The sequence below is a fragment of the Anser brachyrhynchus genome (assembly GCF_964034855.1).
Source record: "Anser brachyrhynchus genome assembly, contig: SCAFFOLD_424, whole genome shotgun sequence".
NCBI classification, from domain to species: Eukaryota; Metazoa; Chordata; class Aves; order Anseriformes; family Anatidae; genus Anser; species Anser brachyrhynchus.
Window position 1 is genome coordinate 14,521 of NW_027663880.1, and position 22,745 is coordinate 37,265.

Here is a 22,745-nt window from a genome sequence, read left to right on the forward strand (position 1 = left end):
GAGCAGCGGCGTCCTTCAGGGAGAAGGGTCCCCACAGCCACCCCCCCATATTACCTCCTCCTCCCCAAGCGGGGAGCCGGCGTCTGCAGGGCACGGGCACGCCCTGCACGTCCGTGACCGTGTCCCCCGCACGCAGCCCACCCCCCTCCCCAAAAAAGCACAGGGGGACACAGCGCTCTCCAAAAGGACACGTGTAATCTCCAGGGGGCCCCGCGGTGGCCCTGGGGCACCCCAATACTGCGGCATTACAAAACGACAATATAAATAGCTTTTGTTTAAAAAAAAAAAAAAAAGAATAAAACAAAAAAAAGTGATGGGGTGGAGGGGGGGGGCCCAAATCAGTAGTGTGGCCGCGGGGCTGTAGTGTTGGGGCTGTGGGGACACGTCCCTCCCACGGGGGTGCAGGTGGCCTGACCCCAGGGCCAGATGGGGATAGAAAGAGGATTTAAAAGGAAAAAAAGAAAAAGGGGGGATGTCGTTGAGATGCCCCAAAAGGCTCCCCCCCCAGGGTGGGAACGACACAGGGGCTGGTGCAGTCGGGATAAGCCCCCCGGCCCCACAAACCTGCGGGGAAGAGGGGGACAGGGCCAGCATCACGGCGTGGCCTCGCTGCTGTCCCCACGCGGAGCCGCCGTCACCAGCTTTCCCCCCTCCCCGACTCAGTAGTACGGTGCGGGAGGGCCGGGCCCCCCCGGCTGCCCCCCCCCCAGTAGTGGCACAGTCACAAATCCAGTTCGAGGCGAGAGCGAGGATGGCGCCGGGGCGGCTGCCGGCCCCTCACCGCATGCGGTTCTGGCGCATGAGGGGCACGATGCAGGAGGGGGGGCCCGCCTTGCCCAGGAAGGGGTGCTTCAAGAGTTCGTTGGCCGTGGCCCGCTGCACCGGATCCCGCACCAGCATGCGGTCGAGGAAGCCTTTGAGAGAGGGGGAAACCTGCGGGGAGAGAGGGGGACAGGGGTCGGGGGGGCACGGAGCAGGGACGCAGCCCGGGGGTGTCCCCGGCCCGGCTGCCCCTTTACCTTGTGCATGTTTTTGAGCTTGGGGGGCAGATTGTCTCGGATCATCTTCATGGCCTTTAAGGGCGGCTCGTTAAAGTACGGCGGCTCCCCGTCGACCATCTCGATAACCATCACGCCCAGGGACCAGATATCCACCTGCGGGCAGGAGGCGGGGAGCGTGACGGGGGTTCCTTTGGGGGCGACGCCGCCCCCCCCAGCCCCAGAGCCGCCCCCCTCGCCCCACGCGCTCACCTCGGGGCCGTAGGGCAAGCGGGAGATGAGCTCCGGCGCCATCCAGTACGGGGTCCCCACCAGCGACTTGCGCCGTGGCACCTCCTTGTTCACTTGGGCGCAAAACCCAAAATCGGAGAGTTTCACCTGGAGGCCGGGGAAGGCAGCAGTGAGAACGGCCCCGGCCCTGTTTCAGCCGGGGGGGGACGCTCTGCTCTTGTCCTCGCTGAAGCCCTTCGCTGCTTTCCGGGATCAACCCCATCCCGGGGGGGGTTTCAGGTGCCTCACAGTCCCGCTCCCACCCCAAATTGCCTCCCACAGGCTCTCAGCTCGCATCTCTGCCTCGAAGAGCCTCGAAAAGCTTTGGTGGCTCCTGGGGAACACTGCTGCTGCCGGTTCCTGGTGGGGTTTTGGAGAAGGGGAAAAAAGAAGCCACGCTTACCCTGCCGTCGTGCGTCAGCAGAATGGAGTCGCTCTTGATGTCGCGGTGGATGACGCCCTGCGCGTGCAGGACGGACAGGGCCTTGAGCACGGCCAAGCAGACGGCCGCGATCTGCTCCTCGTTCATCCTGTGGGGCGAGAGGGAGGGTGAGAGGCCAAGGAGCAACCCCGGGGACCGGGCGAGGGGGCCAGGGAGCCCGGGCACCCACCTGGTGTGCGTGACGATGTCGGTGAGTGCGCCGCCCTCCAGGAACTCCATCACCACCCAGAGCTCGTCGCCCACCAGGTAGCTGTTGTACATCTCCACCACGTTCTCGTGCTGGTAGTCCCGCATGATCACCACCTGCGGGGCAGAGGCAGGGGAAGGCTCAGCGGCGCCCGGCTCCCAGCCCCGAAAGCGTCCGCGTTCGACCCCCAAAAGCAGGGGGTCCCCGCTCCGCCGCCCGCACCTCGTTAAAGAGCAGCTCGCGCCGCTGCTGCTTGCGCAGGTCCATCTTCTTGACGGCCACCAGCTTGCCGGTGCTCTTGATGGTGGCGATGCAGACGATGCCGGTGGAGCCCTCGCCGATCTTGATGAAGTTGTCCAGGTAGGTGCGGGGGTCCCCGGGGTCCACCACCATCTGCAGGGCCGCCCGGAACTGCTCGTGGGAGACACGCTGGGGCTCCCGCTGCGGCGAGCGGGGCTGCTGCGGGGCGGCGGCGGGCAGCGGGGGGCCGGGCAGGGGCTGGCGAGCGAGGTGGGGGTCGGAGGCGTGCGGGGTGAGGCCGGCGGGGGGCTCGGGGCCTTTGGAGCGCGGTGGGCCGGGCGGGTGGGCGCGGGAGGAGCCGGTGGTGCCGCTCACCGGCCCGTTCGATGCCACCTCCTGCGGTCGTCCCGGCCGGTGCTCTGCCTGCGGGGGAGAGAGGAGGAGAGGGGCTGTTAACGCCGCGGGAGCGCGCGGCTGGCGTGGGATTTGGCCGCTGGCCCCCAAGCGCCGGGTGCCAACACCGCAGCGTCCAGGCGGCGGCAAGGCTGGAGGCTGCCAAAGGAAAAGGCGGCGTCGGACGGGCTGAGAAGGAGCAAGGACAGCGAGGAGAGCAGGGAAGAGGCGACCGCAGAGGCGCCGGAGGCTGCTTCGGAGCCCGCGTGCCCCCGAAAGAGGCCGGGGCCGGCGCGAGGGAGCTGAGGGGCGCCGTCGACACGGCCCCGGGGAGGAAAGCATGGAGCAGACGCGGCCGGCGCGGGGCCGGTGGTCTTCGGCACAGGCCAGTCCCAATCAGAGCGCAGGAGCCCGTTAGCCGGCGCTTGCTTAGGAAGCGGAGGAGAGAGGCTGCTTTTGTAGGAGGCGGAGGACAGGCAGAGCGAGGAGACAAAGAAAAAACCCAGGCCGGGCTGCCGGGGAAGGAGAGATCTCTGCCAAGCGGGCCGGCTCTGCGCGGAGGGGAGCGGGGGAGCCTTTACCTGTGAACCTGCGCCCCTGACGGGGTCGGTCTCGGCCCGCGGGTAGGTATTAAAAGGCCGTCCCGTCTGCTGAGCCGTCTTCATCACCCCTTCAGACACGGGGATGTTGGGAGTCCGGATATTGGGCCCCGAGAGCGGGCGCTTGTCGCGGGGGGACTGCGGGCTGGTCTCGCCGGTGTAGGTGGACTTGGGGCGCCTGTCGGAGGGCTCCGCGCGCTCCCGCCGCACCACGCGCTCGGCCGGCTCGCTGCAGTCCCTGTCGGCGGGGCCGTCCCGCCAGCCGTCCCGCTCGGGGGGCTTGGGGTACTCGGGAGGGGGCGGGCGGCCGCCGGCGGGGGCAGCGCCCTTGGGGCCGGGCTCCTGGCCGCGGGGCTGCTGCGGGTGGGCGCGCTGCTCCTCCCTGTCCCGGGGTCTCTCCTTGCCCTGCTCTAGCTCGCCGCGGGCCCCGTGGAGCTTCTTGTCCTTGCTCCGGCCGGCGTCCTCGTGCGGGCGGGCTGCGGCCGGGCCCTCGGAGAGGCCATTCTCCTGGTAGAGCTGGTCGCGGCGGGGCGGGAAGGGGGGGCTGTCCCTGCGCAGAGAATTGGAACGGGACACGGACATGTTCTCAAACTCGTCCAGCAGCCAGGTCAGGGAGCCGTCCTTGGCGGCTTTGGTGCCCCGCACGATGGTCTTTGCGCAGGAGGCGGGACGGGAGGCGGGCAGGAACACGGAACACAAACACAACAAAAGAAAAGAAAAGAAAAAAAAAGAAAAGGGAAGAAAATAAAAAAAAATAAAAATGAAATGCCTGGTGGTGACGGGGACGGGGAGGGGGCGGCTCACACAGACAGGACGAGGGGAGATGAGGGGAAGGGATGGGGTTTCTGCCGGCTGGCCTGGATGCTCCCAGTCCTTTAAATCGCCACGCAATTAGCAGAGCACTGTTAATGGGAGCTGGCCGAGCCCAGCAGGGCCGTGCAGCCCCGCATAGGACGATGCTCGAGGCCAGGAGGAAGGGGGAAGCGGCTCTGGCTTCCCCACGGCCTCAGGGCCCACTCCACGCTGTCCTGAGCCCCTCCAGGAGGTTTCCAGGCACTGTCGGACCCAGATAAAGAGCGAGGGGAGTGCTGCCAGGACCCTCTCCCACGAAGCAAAAGCCATCGCCACCCCGGGCTGTGGGGAGCACAGTCTCCACACCCCTTTTTTCGCGCTGTTGGAGCATCCAGCCAAAGCAGGCCCGTGGCGGGGGCCAGCAGAGCAGAAGGGAGATGCCGGGGACCAAATGAGGGTGACAGAGGAGGAACAGCGGAGCTGGGGATGGCGGGGTTTCCTCGGCTGAGGCGGGCAGACGAGGCAGGCTTTAAAAAATGACGTAACGGCGGCTTGGGGAAACAGGCACGGGGAGGGGAGGGGAGGGGAAGGGACAAGGCACCGCTTCGTTTGCGTTTTCTCGTATGATTTTTTTTTTTCCCCCCACAGGGGTGAGGATGGGGAGAGGCTTTCCTCTGCACCCACCTCCCTCCTGTGCGGTGGTCCCCGTCCTGCACGGGGGAAGGCGAGCAGGCAGGGGGGACGTGGAGACGTCCGAAGGACCCCGCGGGTTACGGGGACCCGGCTGCCACCTTACCTGCTGCGTGGCACCCCGGGGAGGGGGGGGGGGGGGCACAAAACCCAGCCTGGGCTTCCTGGCCCCGAAAGCAGCACCGCCAGCCCTCCCCGAGGAGCTGCCTACCTTCTGCGAGCCGTGCTGGATGGCGGTGATGCACACGGGGTCCACCAGCGGCTTGGGCCGCTTGGCCGACTCCTCGATGATGCCCTGCCATTGCCGCGGCAGCCCCGTGAACTTCTGCTCCTGCTGGTCGTAGCCCGTGTGGACGCGGTGCTCGAAGTTGGAGGGGGCCGAGATCTCGATGCGTTTCTTCTTCTTGCTGAACATGGTGAGGCTGGCTAGAGGACCTGGGGGGCACACGGGAGGGAAAAGTGAGGCCCGGAGGACAGAGGCGGGCACTGCGTTGGGACCTGTAAAAGCAGCGTCCCCGCTCCAGGAACCGACCTCGCTCTCTGCTAAAATAACTCCTCGCGGCACCCGTGCCAAAAAGGAAACACCGTGAGCCACCACAAGCCCGACGTGGACCCGAACCTCATCGTGCAGCCCTCGCACCCGGCTGCTGCTCCCTTTTTAGGGCCGCCCCGACCCCGCAGCTCTCCCGTCCCTCCCGCTCACCCCCCATTCTCTTCCCGGCTGGTTCACGCGTGTCCCAAGACACGTTTGGTCTCCCCTGGACTTAAAAGCCCCCGGCAGCATCAGTCTGCTCTCTCCCTCCTGCTTTTATCACGCGACGGCACGGCAGCGATCGCAAACCGGGGCAGCCCAGGGAACCTTTTGGGCACACAGCACACAAGAAGTCCTTCAGCCCACGTCCTCCTTGTCACCGCCCGGCTGGACGACGTCTTCAGCTCTTCTCTTCTCCTCCCAGCCTCTCCGCAAGCGAGCTCCCTGAGGTATTTTGCCCCCGGAACCCAGGGTTTTAGGGCTGATCTCACGTTTCACGCCGCCGAGAGCTGGAACGTGGCAGCGCACACGTCGGCGTACCTCCGAACCTCCCTTCGAGGCGTTTCCTCGAGCACCTTCCCAAGTTGGGGACGACGTTCTCCGCCGCGACGCGTGGGTTTTTGGATTTTTGTTGTGCAGATCCAGGTCCTGCTTTGTGGTCCCGCAAAGCCAGCAGCCTTTAACACCTCTTGGCAGCGCGTCGGACTGGTCCAGGGCACCCGAATTGTGCTGTCGCCGCAGCAGCTTCCCTTTACTCAGCCCACTTTGATGTAACGCTCCTAAACTTAAGAAGTTGAGCAAAAGCCGCCCGCAATTACAAGCTGGGAGCCTTCTGCGAACCTCCAGGTGCAGAGCAGGAAGCAGGCAGGCAGCGAGGGCCAGCCCAGGTGGCTCGGTGACTCTCAGGAAGCGGCGAGCGGCCGAGCCCGGAGCCTCAGAAGAACCAAGCGTTTGCTCAGGTGCTTGAACACCCACCGAGGAGCCTCAAATACGCACGTCGAGGCCGCTGGAACTAAACCTAGCCAGCCTGGTTTGGGCACGGAGTCCAAGCCCACTCGTGGCCTGCCAAGCTGCACAAAGCAGGGCTCGGGCAGGAGCTGCACCGCTCGCCAGGCTTCAGCTTCACTTGCCAACACCCCGGGGGGGGACGCGTTAAAAAAATAAAACCACCGACAAAAGCCACCTGCAAGAGGTCCCCACGCAATGCCTGCTGGTCGCCGGCATGGCGTTCCCTTCTGGGACATCCCCAGCCTCCCGGGACGAGGGGATGGAAATCCAGCAGCAGAGAGAAGCCCGTTTGGTGCCAAAATGGAACAAAAAGGGAACAAATCCCCTTTCCCCGGGGGTCCCTTCAGGCTGCCGCCCCCGAGCTCGACGTCCTCGACGCCCTCCCACATCCAGGGCCGTGTTCCCGCAGCTCCCCAGCGGCTCGGCCATGCAAAATGCCGAGGCAGCCCGCGGGACCTGCCGGCGGGGGCACGAGGACAGGACACGAGGTGGTACCAGCCCGAAGGACAGCGAGGGACAAAGCCCGGTGCCGCCCGCGGAGGAAGCCTGGCCCCAGGGCGGACCCCGGAGCGGTTTCTCCTGGTGTAAACACCCGGGGCAGGCACAATGGGGGCTTGTTTACACCCCCGCATCCTTCCGAGCTCCAAGGTACGGTTTTGATTCTGCCCAGCAGGAGCTCAGGGCGCTGGCAAAACTTTTCCTAAAATCAACAGCTTTACGTGGAATCGGCAGCAGAGCAGCTGCTGGAGGGCGGCGCCACCTCGGTCCCTGCGGCCGCCGCCTCCGAGCTCCTCCAGGCCTCAGCCTGGGAGGGGGAAAGGCAGAAATTTCTGAGCGAGGAGAGCAAAAATAACACCCAGCGCCTTCCCCAGGTGGTGAAACGAGCCCTAAATTATTTCGCTTTTCCCCCAAAAGCCAGCTGCGAACAGGGCCGCTGGCACAGCACGGGTGGTGGCACCTGAACCGGCCGCTGCCCTGGGCATCCTCGCGCCGCCACGCGCCTCTCAGAGCTGGCTGGACGGGATTGCGAGGAAGAAAACCCGCGTGCCCACGTCACCCTCGCGTCCCCAGCGAAAGGATGAGCCCGCTGCGGGCACGGGCAGGACGCGGGGCCCGCGCTGCGGACGCACATCGGGGCGCGAAGCCAACAAACCCGGCCCGAAGGGCTGAGAGCGCCGGGCGCTTCCACCCCGGGGCTGGTACCTACCCTGGGGACGGAGCAGGAACCCGGCGGCCCCCTCGCTGTCACGACGTGCTGCGATCGCGGCTTTTCGGCCGGCTGGGGATCGCTGTGCCAAAACCCAAAGTTTTTATTCGTGTGCCAGTAAAAGCGAGCGGCCCAGAGGAAGCACAGCCCTCCCACGCGGCATCGGAGATGGGGAGGCAGCGGGAGAAAACCAACGCGAGGACGCCCGGCGTCTCGGCCGCTCTTCAGGGCTTGTTTGTTTAACCCTCTTCTCGCTCGAGTTTAGGAGCAGGAGGGCGAGCCCTGCGCTGACCGAACCCGTCCTGCAGGAGCAGCTCGCTCCCAGCATTTCGGGGTGACGCCGCGCCAGCGCACGCACGCACCCAGCGCTTCGGCGCGCCGCCTCCGGGACCGAAGCCACCCGGCTCCTTTGCCGCTTTCGCTGCCTTCTGGCGCCGATTTGGGGCCGTTTCCTTCCATTCTAAGGCTCCCGACTCCGCTTCCGACACGCTACCCGGCGCGAAACTTCACAGCTCCGGGGACAATCCCTTTCTTCACGCAGGAAATCCCGGCCCCGGCGCCCGCCTCGCTCCAGGCGTCCGCAGCAACGCTCCCGGCCGGGGATTTGCCTTCCTGCTCCCCGTTTTAAGTGCTCGCAGACCCCCAGCCTGCTGGGAAGAGGGAAGGTTTTGCCTCCGCCCCGTCCTGGTTTAAGCCTTTTCTCATTTGTAAGGCCCCACGCAGAGCCCGCTCCCCGTTCTGCCCCTCCAGAGGCTTCCCTCGGCTGAAATCCCGAGGGGGATTTCTCAGGGGCGAGCACGCAGCCACCTCGGGGGCCCCCCGCGAGGCTCCCCGCGCGGGCTCGTTACCTTGACAAGGCCGATCCCAGCTCCCGGACAGCCACGGGCGGCCTGAGCGCGGGTTCCCGAGCGAGGGCAGCTTCCCCTCGGAGGCGCCGCCGCCGGCTGAAGTCATCCGAGGGCGCGCACGCGCTGTGCTCTGCCGCTCGCTCCCGCGGGCCACCTGCGAGCGTCGCGCTGCCTTTCCGCAGCGCCCTCCCTTCCATCCCCGGGGCTCCCCGCCACGGCTCTCGCCCCCGAACCGCCACCCGGAGAAGCCTCCCGAGCGCCAGCCCCCTTCCTCGCACGGCAGAAAAACCCCGCGCGGCGTTTCGGGCGGAAATCCCGTTTCTGGATGAATCTGAGGGCAGCCGGGCTCGGCGGGACGCAGCCCTCGCTAGGAGGTCCCTGCCAGGCCCCGGGGGTCTGGGGGGGGAGGAAGGGGTTAAAATCCAGCCCGCTGCCTCCACCGATGCCCGGCACATTCCTCAGCCCAGGTCCCCGTTCCCTTTATCTGCGCTTTGTTTAATTAGTCAGCCATTAACAAACACTTCTGGCCGGCGGGGAGTAAACCAAGCAGGGCAGAACCCTCCCCTCGCGCCAGCACCTTCCACAGGCAAAACAAAACCCGGAGAGGAGGACTGAAGAGGGGCCCAGGGGCAGCTCGGTTCCCCGCTCCAAGCCGAAACAAACCCATCCGCTTCGATTTTAGGAGGCAGGAGAGCCTCGAGTGCGCAGAGCCTCCCGCTCCAGCGGCAGGACGGGGAGAGCCCCTCTTGCTCCAGGCATTTCCAGGGGCGCCCGACCTCCGAAAGCAAAGAGCCTTCCCCCAGGAGCCTTCCCTCAGCGCCCGCCCCTCCCCAAAAGCCCACCTGAAGCTCCTTAAGCTAATAATAAAATAAAACCCCGGCAGGACTCTGCGCCACTCACCTGCGCCGTCCTGCTGCGAGCCCGAGGGGAGAGAGGGGAAGAAAACTGCCCGAGAACACCGAGCGGGAGGGTGCGGGGACCGAGGGAACCCCCGGAGGGTCTCCCTTTTGGGGGAAAAGGGGACAGAAATGGGGTTTAGGGCTCCCCCTCTTGAAGCCGCGAGCTTCCCAGTGGAGGGGAAGCAGGCCGGGGGCGGCAGCCCCGAGGGGAGCGGGGGCACAACGGCGAGCGGCCGAGCCCCGCGCACGCGTGCTCCCCGGTCTCGCTGCGAGGTTGGCGACCGAAGGATCGGGTCCCCGCGGTGTAACGGGAGCTCTAATTGTAACAGGAGCTCTAATTACCATTTTCCGGACCGGGAGCGTCTCTGCCGCCGTGTCGGGAGAGCCGGGAGGGAGGGAGGGAAGGAGGACGAGCAGCCAGGCGAAGAGCGGCCGCGAGGCTCGGAGGGGTTAAAGAAGCGAAGCTCGCACCAAGCGGAGCTGGAGCGGAGCAGATTTGAGCCGGGGGAGCCAATGAGGCAGCAACATTTGAAACAAAGCAGCCAGTCAAGGGCCCGCTCCTGGGAACGGGGCAGGACGGAGGAAGCCCCGCGGCTCTCCCGGCGCTTCCCGGTCCCGCAAAGCCCAGGGCACGGCGCTGGGAGCACTGGGAGCACGGTGCTGGAGCCAAACGCGCCGCGGGCAGGCTGGGCTGGTGTCGGCACCCCGGGTTAGGAGCCGGCAGCCCCAAAACCCGGCCAGGGGACACGGTGGGGACTCTCTGCAGGGCTCAGAGAGCCCCGGGAACGCTGCTAGCCCTCACTGGGGTGGCTCCGGGTCGCAAACCAGGGGGGCGAGAGGCAGCGAGGAGCCCGGTGGTCTGCGGGGTTTTCTTTTCACTTCTATGCCTCATCTAAGTTGGGAGGGGGGGGGAAGAAAGCACAGCTGGGAACGTGAATCGCCTGCCGGGGTTCACGACTCGATCGCTCGCTTCCCATTCGCGCTCCTTTTCCTCTGATTTGTCCCCTTGCAGAATATTCCGGGATCAAAACGCCCGCCGCAGCGCCGCCGGCCCGCTAACGGGCGCCTGGAAGCCTTCCGAGAATCGCGTCGGAAATTAAAATAAAAAGAGATCGCCGGGTGGAGAGGAGCCTCTCCCAGCCCCAACTCCCCGGGGGCACCCTCACGTTCCTCGTGCCATCCTCCGGAGAGGAGAAGCAGCAGCGGAGCTGACCGGGAGCGCGCTCACGCCGCCGCGTCTCTCGGCGCGAGAGGCCAAAGCCGCTTGTCCTTCTGCGGAGCGACGCCTCTGACGCTGGCGGCGACAAGCAGCAGCTCCGAAATCTCCGATTCCCAACTCTCCAGACCACGAAACTCCAGCAGCTGCCCTCCTCGGCTGCCAGGAGCACAAAGAGCCCCTAGCAGCGGTTTCAGAGCCTTGTGAAACGCGCTCGTTAATTCGCAGAAAGATTAAAAGGGACTTCAAAGGCACAGCTCCAGCCCCCAAATCTCTCCGAATTCTAACCGGCTCGGCCAAAGCACCTCTTCCTAACCCCCGCCCTGCGGACGGCCCCGGACCCGCGGTGCGGGGGGGATTAATTCGGGTTCGGGGACGACCAGGGCTTTGCCTGCTTTCTGCAGCCACCCAGCGCGGTTCAGGCTTCGGGTGAGAAGCTCCTCTGGCTTTTTCCACCCACGCAGAGCCCGCGGGGCTGCCCGGCGATGATTCAGGGTCGACGGGCTCAAAACGCCGGTTTCTGGGAGCCTCTCGTGGCTCTCGCCCTGCGTCGCTGCGCGAGGAGGAGCGGGTCCCCCGGCGGATGGTCTGGGAGGACGGCGAAGGGCTCCCAGGAGGTGCCAGGTGAAAAAGGATTCGCCGCCTTCGCGCTACCGCGCTCGGAAAAAAAAATCGGCGAGGGAAGAAGGAACAGCCGAGGTGAGCGGATTCCCGGCGCTCTCCGCATGTTCCGTACCAACAGAAACCTCGGGAGAGGCCGGCCAGGCCCCGGCACTTCCACCAGCTGGGGAAAAAGCCACATCGGAGCAGCCGGCCCCACCGCCGCCGGCCCCTCCTGGCAGGCTCGGGGCACACGCTGCCTTTTGGGCTCGAAAAGGGAGTTTTTGGCGAACGCCCTTCTCAGGAGAGCTGCTGTGGAAGCGCGAGCAGCGTCACCACGGTGTGGAAAACCTCCCACGGCCGCGCCTGCGTCGCAAGGGGGGGTTAACCAAACCCTCAAGGAGGATTTCAAGGGGATTTAAAGAAAGGAAAAAGGCTCCCGGTGTGTATCTGGCATCGCCTCCTCCCACCCCGCCGAGGACAAACAGGTTTTTCCGTGCGCCTTCGTTTGAGGGCGGAGGAGCCGCACGCGATCGCTATCTGCCGACTCTGCTCCAGCGAAGCCAGCGGGGAACACGCGGAGCCGGCCGGGCTCGCCGGGATCCTGCGGCCGAGGAGGGAAACGAAGAGGGAGCGCGGCCCGGCCGAGGTCCCGGAGGCTGGCGGCAGCCCCCGAGCAGCCGGTGACGAAGATTTGAACGTGAAGCGGCGCCGGGCTCGGCTCCCAGAGCTCCCAGGGCCGCCAAGGAGGCTCAGGGAGGTGCGAGGGACACGGGAGCCCGGCTGGAGCCTTCCCCAAACCCGCCTCCGAGAGCCTCTGCAGGGCAGGGGCCGGCAGCGCGGCACGCCAAGAATGCGGGGAAGGGCTGACACGGCCGGCTCCGGCGATTCCCCCCCGGCCAGCACGTTAATTACACGCTGCTAACGAGCCACCGGGCGCTGCACCTGATGGACGGGGCAGGGGGGCCACACCGGAGCTCCCCGGGCCCCAACCCAGAGCTCCCCTGGCCCCAGCCCGCTACCGAGAAGTCCACTTCTGCCATTTACAGCTTGGTGCTAATTAAACTGCGAGCTGATTAGCCGAGGCAAACCTTTAATTAGCCTCTTACACCACCGACAAAAATTACAGCTCATCCGCGCCGTGTAAGAGTGCGACACGGGGAGAGGAAGAGGGGAGCGAGCGCAGCTCGGAATTTAATTGTTCGTTACAGCCAGCTTTTTATTAAAACAGGCGTTAATTAATCACCTCCCAGGGGGGGGCCAGCGGCGTTCGTGGATCCCCCGATCCCGAAACAGGAGCTGGGAGCATGCATGGCGAGTATTTACCTGGGGAGAAACCCAAAGGGTTTGGTTCAAAGGTGCACAGAGCTCGCGGGGCGCTGAGCGGCAGCAAGGGGCTCCTTCCTCTGCTCATCCCTGCCCAAAAATCCCCCCCCAAAAAAAACAAGAAAAACCCCAACGAAGCATAAAATGTGAACGCCTGGGGAAAGAACGCGGTTTCCACCTGAAAATCATCGAAATCCAAGAAAGCAGCAAGTTCTCCAGGCCACAGCTGGGCAGCCATAAACCCACCATGGCTCGCATCCCTCCCTTTCTCTGCCAGGCTCAGGAGAAATTAAGTTTCATTAACTAAAACCCACGTAGCTGTAATTAATTGGGCTGCACAGAAACCGCCCAACCCCCCTGGGATTCCTCCTGGAGCCGGGTGGGATTTGGGGGCCCCGTCCTCCCGCCTGCAGGCTCTGAACAGAACCGAAGGGAAGGGCGTCGCGAGCACCTCGCGCCAACGTGCTCTGGAAACAGGCGTTTAAAACACCGCCAGCACCCCAAAAACCCCCGCCCCCAGAACGGGGGCAGCACCCGGTGAGCTGCCAGCGGCGAACCCAACAACCCGCAGCGCTCGCCCAGCGACAAACAAGCCGCCAAAAGGCAGCGGGGGCACCAAGCTGCGGGCTCCGGAGGAAAGCTCTGTGATTTTTCCATTTTTCTAGGGACCGCTTCCTTCTGGGCGAGGTGATAAGTGCTGGCAAAATAAACGGCAGCCCCGCACACGCGGAGGGAGATAACCGCTATCTGGAAACATCGGGGGAGCTCACAACGGGGCGGGGGGAGAGTTTCCACCCTGAGGTGAACGCGGAACCTGAGCTGGCAGCAGCCATTACCTCCTCCCTACCTTCCCGGGAAGCTCCCGCAGCTCTTCCAGCTGCCGATTATCTCCGGGTTAATTACCTCTGCTTGGGGACGTCGGGGCAGCGCGCAGCAGCAGCGGAGCCGGGAGGTTCCCAGCCAGCCTTCCCCGGGACGGTCACGGGTCAGGAGCCGCAGGCAGCTCCGTGACGTCGGCCTCGCGCTACGCCCGCGCCACGTCTCACGTTTCGGCAGCCCTGCTACCGGGGAGCCGCACGCAGCTCACGGAAGCCTCCCTCGGCCCGGCCGGGGGGCCATAAATGTGTCCGACGGGTTGGGTTCTCCGCCAGGGCGAGGGAAACTTCCTCAAGAGGCTGCCAGGGCTGGTTAATGTTTGTTCTGGCAGCAGGCTGCTTGTTCTTTGGCCACGGCTCCGACTTTGTTTGGGGCTTTATTCAGGACCCTCCCAAGCCACCCGCAGCTCTCCTACGGGGGCTGCGTGTCCCCTAAAGCCGTGCTCCACCGCCGGACGTTCTCCACAAACCCGATTTGCAGTTATTTACCCGCCCGCTGCGCGGGGCGTTGTCAGAATCAATCCGCATCCACACAGCCCACTCGGCTAATTGGCGCACAACTCCGTGAGTTACGGGGGAAACGCAGCTAAAAAGCAATCCTGAAGCTTTTTGTTTTGTTCCAGCTTCCCCTCCCCAGCGAACAAAGCCCTGCCGGCCATGGGAACGCCGAAAATGCAGCGCAATGCATTTATCTCCAGCAGCGGCTGAGTTCAGATGAGTGAACAGATGAGTGAGAGGGCACAGAGTTACGCAAACAAATAAACCCAGAGCCCGGGACGGGCTGGGAGTGGCATTTTCTGTTCTCGTTCAATTCCTGCTGTGCCAAAGCAGGCAAAATCGACCCGTCAAGGGCCGCCCAGGGCAAGACAGGGGAGCGAGAGGGGCACTGCAGGGCAGGAAAACACGGAAGGGCTTGGAGAAACCCAGCCTGGAGCTCCCCATGGCTCAACTCACCTTGAGAGCAGTGAGAGAAAAGCCCGGTGGGTGTATAAAGAGCACAGAACAAGAGCGCACCCAGGACCTTTTTCTCTGATTCTTTACGTAGCAGACGAAACAGGTCTTGAGTCTTTGCAACCTGTTGCAACTGCCCGTGTGAGCTCAGCTGGACCTGAGCGTATGGGGAGAAAAGCACCTGGCTGTGCACGCCCCAAAGAGCCAAAGGAGGGCTCCGGAAGCTTTACATTTAACACTTCTTCCCTAAAAGCCTCCCAGTGATGTTGCTTTCCCTGATTTTCCTCCCTCACTTCTGGCTGGCGCCTGGGGAAGAGCGCTGGCAAGGCAAAAGGACACTTCGGAGGTACCACAGGCTGAGAGCACACGCGGAATAAATACTTTTGGGAAAAAAAAAAAAAAAAAAGAAACACAAAGCGCCGTCAGGAAATGATTCTGCCCGTCTCCTACCTGCAGCTCCTCACCCGCTGCTGCTCCGCATGCCGAGCCCCCGGGCGAGCGACGTGGCGCGGGAGCAGGGGGCCTGGGCGACGCTCCTCCAGCGGGCACGGGGCCGCGCAGCTCCCACCGCTCGCCCTGCCAGAGGAAATCGGGGCTGCTTGGGGGCTGCTGGGGGGGGCCGAGGGAGGCAGCGCCCCCCCCCCCAGAGCCCCCCCGGGATTTGGGGCACCCCGACTGCTCCCGGGGAGCCCCCTGCACCCCCCCAAGCCCCCCACCCGCCTCCCCCTGCCCCATTCCCCCCCCATGCCCCCCATTCCCCCCCAAGGCCCCCCATTCCCCCCCAAGGCCCCCCATTCCCCCCCAAGGCCCCCCATTTCCCCCCTCACCCCCTCCCCTTTTTGCCCCCCCCCAAGCCCCCCCTCCCCATCCCACCCCCGCCAACCCCCCCCCCAGCCCCCTGAACTCCCCCCAAACCCTCCCGAGCCCCTCAAAACCCCCCCCGGAGCCCCTCTACGCCCCCCCGGCCCCGCTCACCCCGCCGAGCCCGGCCCCGCCGCTCCCCCCTCACTCGGCCGCCGCCATGTTGTAAGGGCGCCGCAGCCCCAGCCCGCCCCCTCCCGTTGCCTAGGCAACAAGCCCCGCCTCCCGTTCCCTACGCAACAAGACCCGCCCCCTGCCAATCATCGGCACGTCGGGCAGGACGCAGCCAATCGCAGAGTGCTTCGGGAGATTGGCGCTCCCGCCGGCCAATCGGAGAGCGGAGAGGCGGGACGGAGGGAGCCTGAGGGGTGGAGGAGCGAGGTAAAATGGCGGCGGTGTGAAGTGCGGGAGGAGCCGCTCCAGCGCGGGCCCCGAAGCGGCGTTGGGGGGGCCCGGGGGAGGGCAGGGCGGCGGGTGGCGTTAACGGGGTGTCCCCCCCACACAGGCCCCGCCGGCGCCGGGTCCCGTAGGATGGCGCTCCGCGCTCTGCTGAGGGCCGCGGCCTCCCTGCGCGGCTCCGGTGCGTATCCCCGTCCCCTCCCAGCGCTGCTCGGGGCTCCCCGAGCCGCCCCGCGGCCGCTCATCTTCCCCCCCCACTTTTCCTCCCCGCAGCTCTCGGAGCGCTGCCCCCCGCTGGGAGGCAGCCAGCGGCCCCGGGCTTGCAGCAGGCCGCCGGCATGGCCACCCTGAACCAGATCCACCGGAAGGGCCGGCCCGCGCCGCCCCCCTTCAAGCTGGGGCCCACCTTCGGGCGGCCGCAGCTGAAGGGCGTGGTGATCAAAACCCTCATCCGCAAGCCCAAGAAGCCCAACTCGGCCAACCGCAAGTGCGCGCGGGTGCGGCTGAGCAACGGCAAGGAGGTGGTGTGCTTCGTCCCCGGCGAGGGCCACAACCTGCAGGAGCACCACGTCGTGCTAGTGCAGGGAGGCCGCACGCAGGACCTGCCGGGGGTCAAGCTGACCATCGTCAGGGGCAAGTACGACTGCGCCCACGTCCAGAAGAAGAAGTAAACAGCAGCGAGAGACAGCGGAGGGGATAACGGGGTCGGTTTTTATGCCATTAAAGCCCAGCGGCCCGGACGCGCTGCGTGCCGTGTGAGGGGGGTAAGGGGAGGGAGGGGCGTAAATACTGGCTAGCCCCGCCCCCTTCCGGTTTGTGGAGGGCCCGCTTCCGGTGCCGGATCCAAGATGGCGGCGCCCAGGGTGCTGCTGGCGGCGGCCCGGCGGGTGGCGGCGGCGGCGGCGGGGGGGGGAGGGCGTGGCCGGCGCGCGGCAGGGGGCGTGGCCGGGCGGAGCCGGCTGTACGAGCACGCGCGCGAGGGGCTGAGCGCGCGGCCGCGGCTGGACGTGGAGGCGCTGAGCGGCCGCGAGCTGGAGAGGAGGCGGGGCCCGCTGCGGGAGGGCGACCTGCGGGACATCGTGAGCGGGGCGGGGCTTCGGGGGGTGGGCGGGGCTTCGGGGGGTGGGCGGGGCCTGTTGGGGCTGCGGGGCAGCTGGAGCGGGGCGGGGCTTCGGGGTGGGCGGGGCTTCGGGGTGGGCGGGGCCTGACGGGGCTGCGGGACAGAGGGAGTGGGGTGGGGGTCTGGGGGTGGGCGGGGCCTGGGAGCGGGCGTCGGGAGGTGGGCGGGGCGTCGGGAGGTGGGCGGGGCTTCGGGTGGGCGGGGCTTCGGGTGGGCGGGGCCTGGGGGACCAATGGGGTGTCCCAAAGAGGGCGGGGCTTCTGGGGGCGTGTCCCCGGGGGGGGCGGGGCCTCGGGGAGCAGCCGGCTGGGCCCGGAGCGTTCTAGGGGCGGGGCTTGCGGCATGGGCGTGGCCTGAGGGCAGGCCCCGCCCCCAGCTGCAGACCTGGGCCCGCCTGGGCGAGGTGCGCGCCGCCATCGCCCGCCTCGAGGCCCAGAAGGACGACGTGGCCCGGGGCGTGCGGGAGCTGGTGGTGAGTGCCCCAGGTGTCCCCAGACTTCCTGAAATTGTCCCCAAATGACCCCCAAATTGTCCTCAAACATCCCTAAATGTCCCTAAACATCCTCAGATGTTCCCAAATGACCCTAAACGTCCCCAGATTGTCCCCAAATATCCCAAAATGTCCCCCAATTATCCCTAAATATCCCAAAACATCCCCAAATGTCCCCAAATTGTCCCCAAACGTCCCCAGATGTCCCTAAACGTCCTCAGATGTTCCCAAATGACCCTAAACGTCCCCAAATTGTCCCCCAAAATCCCAAAATGTCCCCAAATGTCCCCAAATTGTCCCCAAATATCCCAAAATGTCCCCAAATGTCCTCACATTGTCCCTAAATATCCCAAAATGTCCCCAGATGTCCCCAGATTGTCCCCAAACATCCCCAGATGTCCCTGGACATCCCCAAATTGTCCCCAAATGCCCCTAAACATCCTCAGATGTTCCCAAATGACCCTAAACGTCCCCAAACTGTCCCCAAACTGTCCCTAAACATCCCCAAATTGTCCCCAAATTGCCCCCAAACTGCCCCCAAATGTCCCCAAATGTCCCCAAGCCGTCCCCAAATGTCCCCATCCCTCACCCTCTCTCCCCCCCCAGGCCTCCCACGCCAAGGACGCACTGCAGACGGTAAGACCCTGGGGCAGGGGGGGGGGCGCCCGGTGCCCCGGACCCAGCTGGGGGGGGGGGGGCACAGGACGCTCGTCCCTGTTCCCCCCCCCCAGGTCCCCGAGTACGCGGCGCTGCGGGCGCAGGGGCGCCAGGTACGGCTGCAGCTGCAGGCGCTGCTGGCCGAGGAGGCGGCGCTGGACGAGCGCTTCTACCTCAAGGCGCTGCAGCTCCCCAACCGCACCCACCCCGAGGCGGTGAGCTGGGGGGGGGGGCACTCCCAAAACCCCCTCTTTTTGCCCCCAAAACCCCCTGCCCCCCCCCCCCCAACACCCTTGCTCCCGTCTCCTTCCAGCCCGTCGGGGACGAGAGCCAGGCCCGGGTGATGGAGGTGGTGGGAGAGAAGCCAGGTAGGGGGGGACCCATGGGGGGGGACCTTTTTTTTGGGGGGGGGACCCACGGTGGGGGGTGCAGGGAGGAAGAGGAGGGTCCCCAGGGTGACGAAGGCTCCCTCCTGTCCCCGCAGTCTTTGACTTCCAGCCGAGGGGACACCTGGAGCTGGGCGAGGCGCTGGACATCATCCGCCAGCGGTGAGTTCCCCCCCCCCGCCTTTATCACATCCCTCCCAATTCAGCACGGGGACCCCCCCCGGGGGTGGCAGCCCCCCCCCCCCATGGGGTGACGGCCGTGTCCCCGTGCCAGGCGCCTGTCGCACGTCTCGGGGCACCGCTCCTACTACCTGTGCGGGGCGGGCGCGCTGCTGCAGCACGCGCTGGTGAGCTTCGTCCTGGCCAAGCTGCTGCCCAAGGTACGGCCGCCATCGGCGGGGGGGGGACACACGTGTGTGACCCCCCCAAATCCTAAATTCCTACCCCAAATACTTAAATCCCCCCCCAGAATCCTTAAATCCCTCCCCCCAAATGCTCCTCTTGCTCCAGGGCTTCCTGCCCATGACGGTCCCCGACCTGCTGCGAGGCGCTGTCTTTGTAAGTGCCCCCCCCAGGGGGGTTTGGGGTCCTGCCCCCCCCGAGCACAAAGTGACACCCCTGTCCCTCCCCCCCCCCCCAGGAGGGGTGCGGGATGCAGCTCAACGCCACCCCCTCGCCCGTCTACACCATTGACCCCGCGCGCTTTGAGGACCTGTGCCTGGCCGGCACCTCCGAGGTGGGGATCGCAGGTGAGAAATGGGGCGAAAGGGGAGGGAAACGGGGAAAAACGGGGGGGAAAACGGGGAAAAACTGGACAAAAACGGGGAAAAACGGGAGGAAAACGGGGAAAAACTGGATGAAAACGGGGAAAAACGGGGCCAAACTCCCCCTTTTCCCCCGTCTCTCCCCCCAGGGTACTTCATGGACCACGCAGTGCGGCTGCAGGACATGCCCATCAGGTACGGGGGCTGTGGAGGTGCTGTGTGGGGCCAGGGGAGCACCGGGGGGGGGGGGGCTTTATTGACTGCCTGCCCCCCTGCCCCCCCCCAGGGTCGTCTGCTCCAGCACGTGCTACCGCGCTGAGACCGACACGGGCCGGGAGCCCTGGGGGCTCTACCGCGTGCATCAGTTCACCAAGGTAGGGGCGGGGGGGGCTCAGCACCACCGGGGGGGGCTCAGGACCACCGTGGGGGGGGCGCTCGGGACCACGCTGCCCCCCCAGGTGGAGATGTTCGGGGTGACGGCAGCCGAGAGCGGGACGGAGAGCGAGGAGCTGCTGGATGAATTCGTGGCGCTGCAGAAGGAAATCTTCTCCGAGCTGGGGCTGCACTACCGGTCAGTCTGGGGGGGCAAGGAGGAAGAGGAGGGCGGGGGGGGGCCCTGCCCTGTGTCCCCCCCCCCCAATATTTCAGTCCCGCTCCCCGCAGCGTCCTCGACATGCCCACGCAGGAGCTGGGGCTCCCCGCCTACCGCAAGTTCGACATCGAAGCCTGGATGCCCGGCCGGGGCAAGTACGGGGAGGTGAGAGCAGGGAGGGGGCAAATTACCCCGGGGGGGGGGGCAAATTACCCCGGGGGGGGGCAAATTACCCCCCCAGGGCGTGCTGGGGGTGGGATTTGGGGGTCCCCACAGTGTCCCCCCCCCCGTTTTAGATCTCCAGCGCCTCCAACTGCACCGACTACCAAAGCCGGCGGCTCAACATCATGTACAGCGACGGGGCTGGGCGGCTGCGCCACGCGCACACGGTGGGTGCTGAGCCCCCCCCAGGGGGTTTGTGAGCCCCCCCCAGGGTTCTTTCAAGCCCCCCCATCCCTTCACACCCCATCCTTTGCCCCCCCCAGGTGAACGGCACAGCCTGCGCCGTGTCGCGGATGCTCATCGCCCTCCTGGAGTGCAACCAGCAGCCGGTGCGTGGGGGGGGGGGGACGACACGACACGAGGTGGGGGGGCGCACAGAGGGGGGGCTAACGCTTCTCTTGTCTCTTTGCCCCCCCCCCCCCCCCCCAGGACGGCAGCGTTCGCGTGCCCCCCGCCCTGCAGCCCTTCATCGGCCGCGCCGTGCTCACGCAGCCCCCAGCCCCGCTGCTGCGCTACATCGGCCCCAACCAGCCCGGGGGGGGGCCAGGGGGGGCCGAGGGGGGGGCCCATGCCAGGGGGGGCGCGGAGGAGCCTCGGGGGGACACGCAGATGCCCCTCCCCTCCCCAGAATGTTAACGAGCCCCTCAAATAAACGCCGCTTTCGCCGCTCCCCCCAGCAATAAAACATCGACAGGCGTTTCGTGGGAACCGGATTTGGGGGGTGGGGGGGGGCACATGGAGGGGGGCTGCCCCCCCCTTTTCTTTTTTATTTTACAACGATTGATAGAAATCCTCTATGCTACGGCCAGGGAGAAGGGGCAGGAGGGGGCGTGTGGGCCCCCCCAAAGTCCAGCCCATGGCTTCGGGGGGCCCCGATAAATAGGGGAAGGCAGCTGCAGGTCCGGGGGGGCGGCCCCGCAGGTCTGGGGGGGGCCCTCAGTCCACGCAGCGGCCGCTGTTGATGACGATGTCGTCGTATTCCTCCTGGGGGGGGGGGGGGGGGACACACACAACGGCATTCAGCCCCTCCCGCAAAATCTGGGGGTGCCCCCCCCCCGGGGACGTGGGCAGTTTTTTTTGGGGGGGGGGCGGAGGATGCGATTTTGGGGGGGGGGGGCTACTCACGCCGCTGCTGTCGTCGCCGTCGTCGTCCTCGTCGTCGTCCTCGTCGTCGTCCTCGCTGTCCTCCGAGTCGCCGGGGGGGTCGGGGGCCCCGAAGGCGCGCAGCAGCTGGGGCAGGCGGGGGTCGGGGCGGTGCCGGGCGCTGTAGAGGGGGGTGCGCCCCCCGTACCCCCGCGCCGCCGGGTCGGCCCCCGCCCGCAGCAGCAGCTCCGCCAGCTCGGGGCTCTGCGCCTCCACCGCCAGGTGCAGGGGGGTGCGGCCACAGCTCGGCTCCTTTTATTTTGGGGAGGAACACACACGCACACGGGGGGGGGGTCAGGGATGGCATCGTGCCCCCCCCCACACCCCCCCCCGGCGCGGCCGCGCTCACCGCTTTGTTGAGGTCGGCGCCGGCGCGCAGCAGCAGCTGCACCAGCTCCACGTCCTTGCGCAGGACGGCGACGTGCAGGGGGGTGTAACCTGGGGGGGGGGGCACGGGGACGTCACCGGGATGCCCCCCCCGGCATCGCGTGTCCCCCCCCTCATGTCCCCGTGCCATAGCCCTGCGGTGTGTTCTCTGTGTCCCCACGCCCCCAGCCCCGTTTTGTCCCTCTGTATCCCCCCCACGTCCCATATCCTGCATCCCCCCCCGATCCTGTGCCCCCCTCCCGTGTCCCCCCCAGTCCTGTCCCCATCTCATCTCCCCCCGTATCCCATCCCATGTCCCCCCCCATATCCCATTCCCCCCCGATCCCATTTCTCCCCCCCATATCCCATTTTCCCCGTTTCCCCCTCCACATCCCATTCCCCCCCCCCGTACCCTGCCCGTACCCCCCAACGCCCCCTCCCACCACCCCCCCGTCCCCCCCCCCACCATCATAATTCACGCTCTCCAGCTGCTCCCGCGTCTCAGCGGCGGGGGGCGCGTGGGGGGGCCCCAGGAGGTGGCGGGCGCAGGCGGGCTGCCCCTCGCGGCAGGCCAGGTGCAGCGCCGTGTGCCCCCCCCGCTCCTGCACCCCCGGCCCCGCGCCTGCCGCCCGCAGCTTGCGCACGAAGGCCGGCAGCCCCAGGATGACGGCGAGGTGCAGCGCGGTCTGGGGGGGGGCGGTCACAAATAAAAGGAGTTTTTAGCTTTATTTAACACCCCCCCCCCCCCCAGTATACACCTGTCCGCCCCCCCCCGGCCCCGTTACCTGCCCCAGGTCGTTCTGCAGGTCCAGGTACGCCGTGCCCTCGGTGCGCTGCAGGATGGAGTCCAGGAAGGCCTCGTGCTCGTGGATGACGGCGAGGTGCAGGGCCCTACAACAGGGGCGAGGGGGTCAGCACGGCCATGAAGTGGCCCTGTCCTACATGGGGGGGGGTCGGCCCGATCCTAAAACAGGGGGGCGCCCTGATCCTACAAGGGGGGACCCCAGCCCTACAAGGGGTGGTGCCCCGATCCTACAAGGGGGGGCGCCCCGATCCTACAAGGGGGGGCGCCCCGGTCGTAAACGGGGGGGGGGGGGGCGCCCCGGTCCTAAAACGGGGGGGGGGGCGCCCCGGTCCTAAAACGGGGGGGGGGGCGCCCCGGTCCTAAAAGAAGGCAGGGAGAGCCCCCGGCCCTAAAACAAGGGGACGCCGCCCCGCCCCCCCCCCGGTCCTGGTCCCCGGTCCGGGTCTCCGCCCCCCCCCCCACCGTCCCCGGTCCCCGCCCCCCCCCCCCCCCCCCCCCCCCATTCCGCCCCCCCTCACGTGTCGCCGTCCTCGGTGACGAAGCTCAGCACGTGCCGCAGCCAGGCCTCGGGGTCTGGGGCCGCCGCCGCCGCCGGGGCCTCCTCGTTACCGGGGGGGGGACCCGGGCAGGCCGCCGGGCCCCGGGAGCGGGCCGGGGCTGGCGGGCAGCGGCGCCAGCTGCCCGTCGCCCAGCGAGCCCAGGCCGCTGTCGCACCACTCGTCGCCCTCCGGCCGCTTTCCCCCATCGCCCGCTGGCGGCGGCGCCGCCGCCTCCGCGGCCGCCATGCCGGGGCCGCGCTCAGGCCGCCATGGGCCCGCGCCGCCGTCCCGGGAAATCCCCGGTAATGGAGGGGGGGGGAAAACGGCG

General features: G+C 66.9%; 4 protein-coding genes across 10 annotated transcripts; 2 read left to right on the plus strand and 2 right to left on the minus strand.

The window, feature by feature from the left end:
* Window positions 1–178: 178 nt before the first annotated feature.
* On the minus strand, window positions 179–15,159 carry PAK4 (p21 (RAC1) activated kinase 4). 4 transcript variants are annotated; one of them, XM_080608895.1, is made up of 10 exons: window positions 15,049–15,159; window positions 14,524–14,649; window positions 4,823–5,046; window positions 3,112–3,780; window positions 2,120–2,560; window positions 1,880–2,013; window positions 1,672–1,798; window positions 1,251–1,376; window positions 1,020–1,154; window positions 179–933 (listed from the first exon to the last, which is right to left on the minus strand). In XM_080608895.1, exons 3-10 carry the CDS (start codon window positions 5,024–5,026, stop codon window positions 778–780), a joined length of 1,992 nt encoding a protein of 663 aa, XP_080465021.1. In that variant the 5' UTR covers window positions 5,027–5,046; window positions 14,524–14,649; window positions 15,049–15,159; the 3' UTR covers window positions 179–777. The 4 variants fall into 4 exon arrangements, with proteins under 4 accessions (XP_080465021.1, XP_080465023.1, XP_080465022.1 ...); XM_080608897.1 differs by lacking the exons at window positions 14,524–14,649; window positions 15,049–15,159 and adding an exon at window positions 13,151–14,486; XM_080608896.1 differs by lacking the exons at window positions 14,524–14,649; window positions 15,049–15,159 and adding an exon at window positions 9,448–9,569.
* Window positions 15,160–15,235: 76 nt separating this feature from the next.
* On the plus strand, window positions 15,236–16,073 carry MRPS12 (mitochondrial ribosomal protein S12). Of its 2 annotated transcripts, XM_080608904.1 has the most exons (3): window positions 15,236–15,315; window positions 15,440–15,514; window positions 15,607–16,073. In XM_080608904.1, exons 2-3 carry the CDS (start codon window positions 15,466–15,468, stop codon window positions 16,002–16,004), a joined length of 447 nt encoding a protein of 148 aa, XP_080465030.1. In that variant the 5' UTR covers window positions 15,236–15,315; window positions 15,440–15,465; the 3' UTR covers window positions 16,005–16,073. The 2 variants fall into 2 exon arrangements, with proteins under 2 accessions (XP_080465030.1, XP_080465029.1); XM_080608903.1 differs by lacking the exon at window positions 15,236–15,315 and having other exon boundaries at window positions 15,322–15,514.
* Window positions 16,074–16,159: 86 nt separating this feature from the next.
* Window positions 16,160–20,213, plus strand: SARS2 (seryl-tRNA synthetase 2, mitochondrial). 3 transcript variants are annotated; one of them, XM_080608901.1, is made up of 16 exons: window positions 16,160–16,196; window positions 16,830–16,925; window positions 17,550–17,579; window positions 17,675–17,815; window positions 17,914–17,968; window positions 18,085–18,148; window positions 18,261–18,366; window positions 18,497–18,544; window positions 18,627–18,735; window positions 18,900–18,945; window positions 19,037–19,124; window positions 19,209–19,321; window positions 19,414–19,507; window positions 19,639–19,731; window positions 19,828–19,893; window positions 19,994–20,213. In XM_080608901.1, exons 1-16 carry the CDS (start codon window positions 16,182–16,184, stop codon window positions 20,198–20,200), a joined length of 1,371 nt encoding a protein of 456 aa, XP_080465027.1. In that variant the 5' UTR covers window positions 16,160–16,181; the 3' UTR covers window positions 20,201–20,213. The 3 variants fall into 3 exon arrangements, with proteins under 3 accessions (XP_080465027.1, XP_080465025.1, XP_080465026.1); XM_080608899.1 differs by having other exon boundaries at window positions 16,167–16,412; XM_080608900.1 differs by lacking the exon at window positions 17,550–17,579 and having other exon boundaries at window positions 16,167–16,412.
* Window positions 20,214–20,261: 48 nt separating this feature from the next.
* Window positions 20,262–22,737, minus strand: NFKBIB (NFKB inhibitor beta). The gene is given in 7 exon segments (XM_080608902.1): window positions 20,262–20,548; window positions 20,690–20,959; window positions 21,057–21,145; window positions 21,540–21,759; window positions 21,859–21,964; window positions 22,397–22,525; window positions 22,527–22,737. Coding segments are annotated over 7 exon segments (999 nt in total). The 5' UTR covers window positions 22,664–22,737; the 3' UTR covers window positions 20,262–20,500.
* Window positions 22,738–22,745: the final 8 nt, after the last annotated feature.

Excerpts from the sequence above, each read along its gene's own strand:
- PAK4 (XM_080608894.1), bottom strand. The coding sequence starts at position 8,312 with ATGACTTCAGCCGGCGGCGGCGCCTCCGAGGGGAAGCTGCCCTCGCTC. Across the intron at positions 2,561-3,111 it reads TCAGGGGCGCAGGTTCACAG|GCAGAGCACCGGCCGGGACG; the intron begins GTAAAGGCTCCC and ends TCTCCCCCGCAG. Across the intron at positions 1,799-1,879 it reads GACATCGTCACGCACACCAG|GATGAACGAGGAGCAGATCG; the intron begins GTGGGTGCCCGG and ends CTCGCCCCACAG.
- MRPS12 (XM_080608904.1), top strand. The coding sequence starts at position 15,466 with ATGGCGCTCCGCGCTCTGCTGAGGGCCGCGGCCTCCCTGCGCGGCTCC. Across the intron at positions 15,515-15,606 it reads GGCCTCCCTGCGCGGCTCCG|CTCTCGGAGCGCTGCCCCCC; the intron begins GTGCGTATCCCC and ends TCCTCCCCGCAG.
- SARS2 (XM_080608899.1), top strand. The coding sequence starts at position 16,182 with ATGGCGGCGCCCAGGGTGCTGCTGGCGGCGGCCCGGCGGGTGGCGGCG. Across the intron at positions 16,926-17,549 it reads GGGGCGTGCGGGAGCTGGTG|GCCTCCCACGCCAAGGACGC; the intron begins GTGAGTGCCCCA and ends CTCCCCCCCCAG. Across the intron at positions 18,545-18,626 it reads TGCTGCGAGGCGCTGTCTTT|GAGGGGTGCGGGATGCAGCT; the intron begins GTAAGTGCCCCC and ends CCCCCCCCCCAG.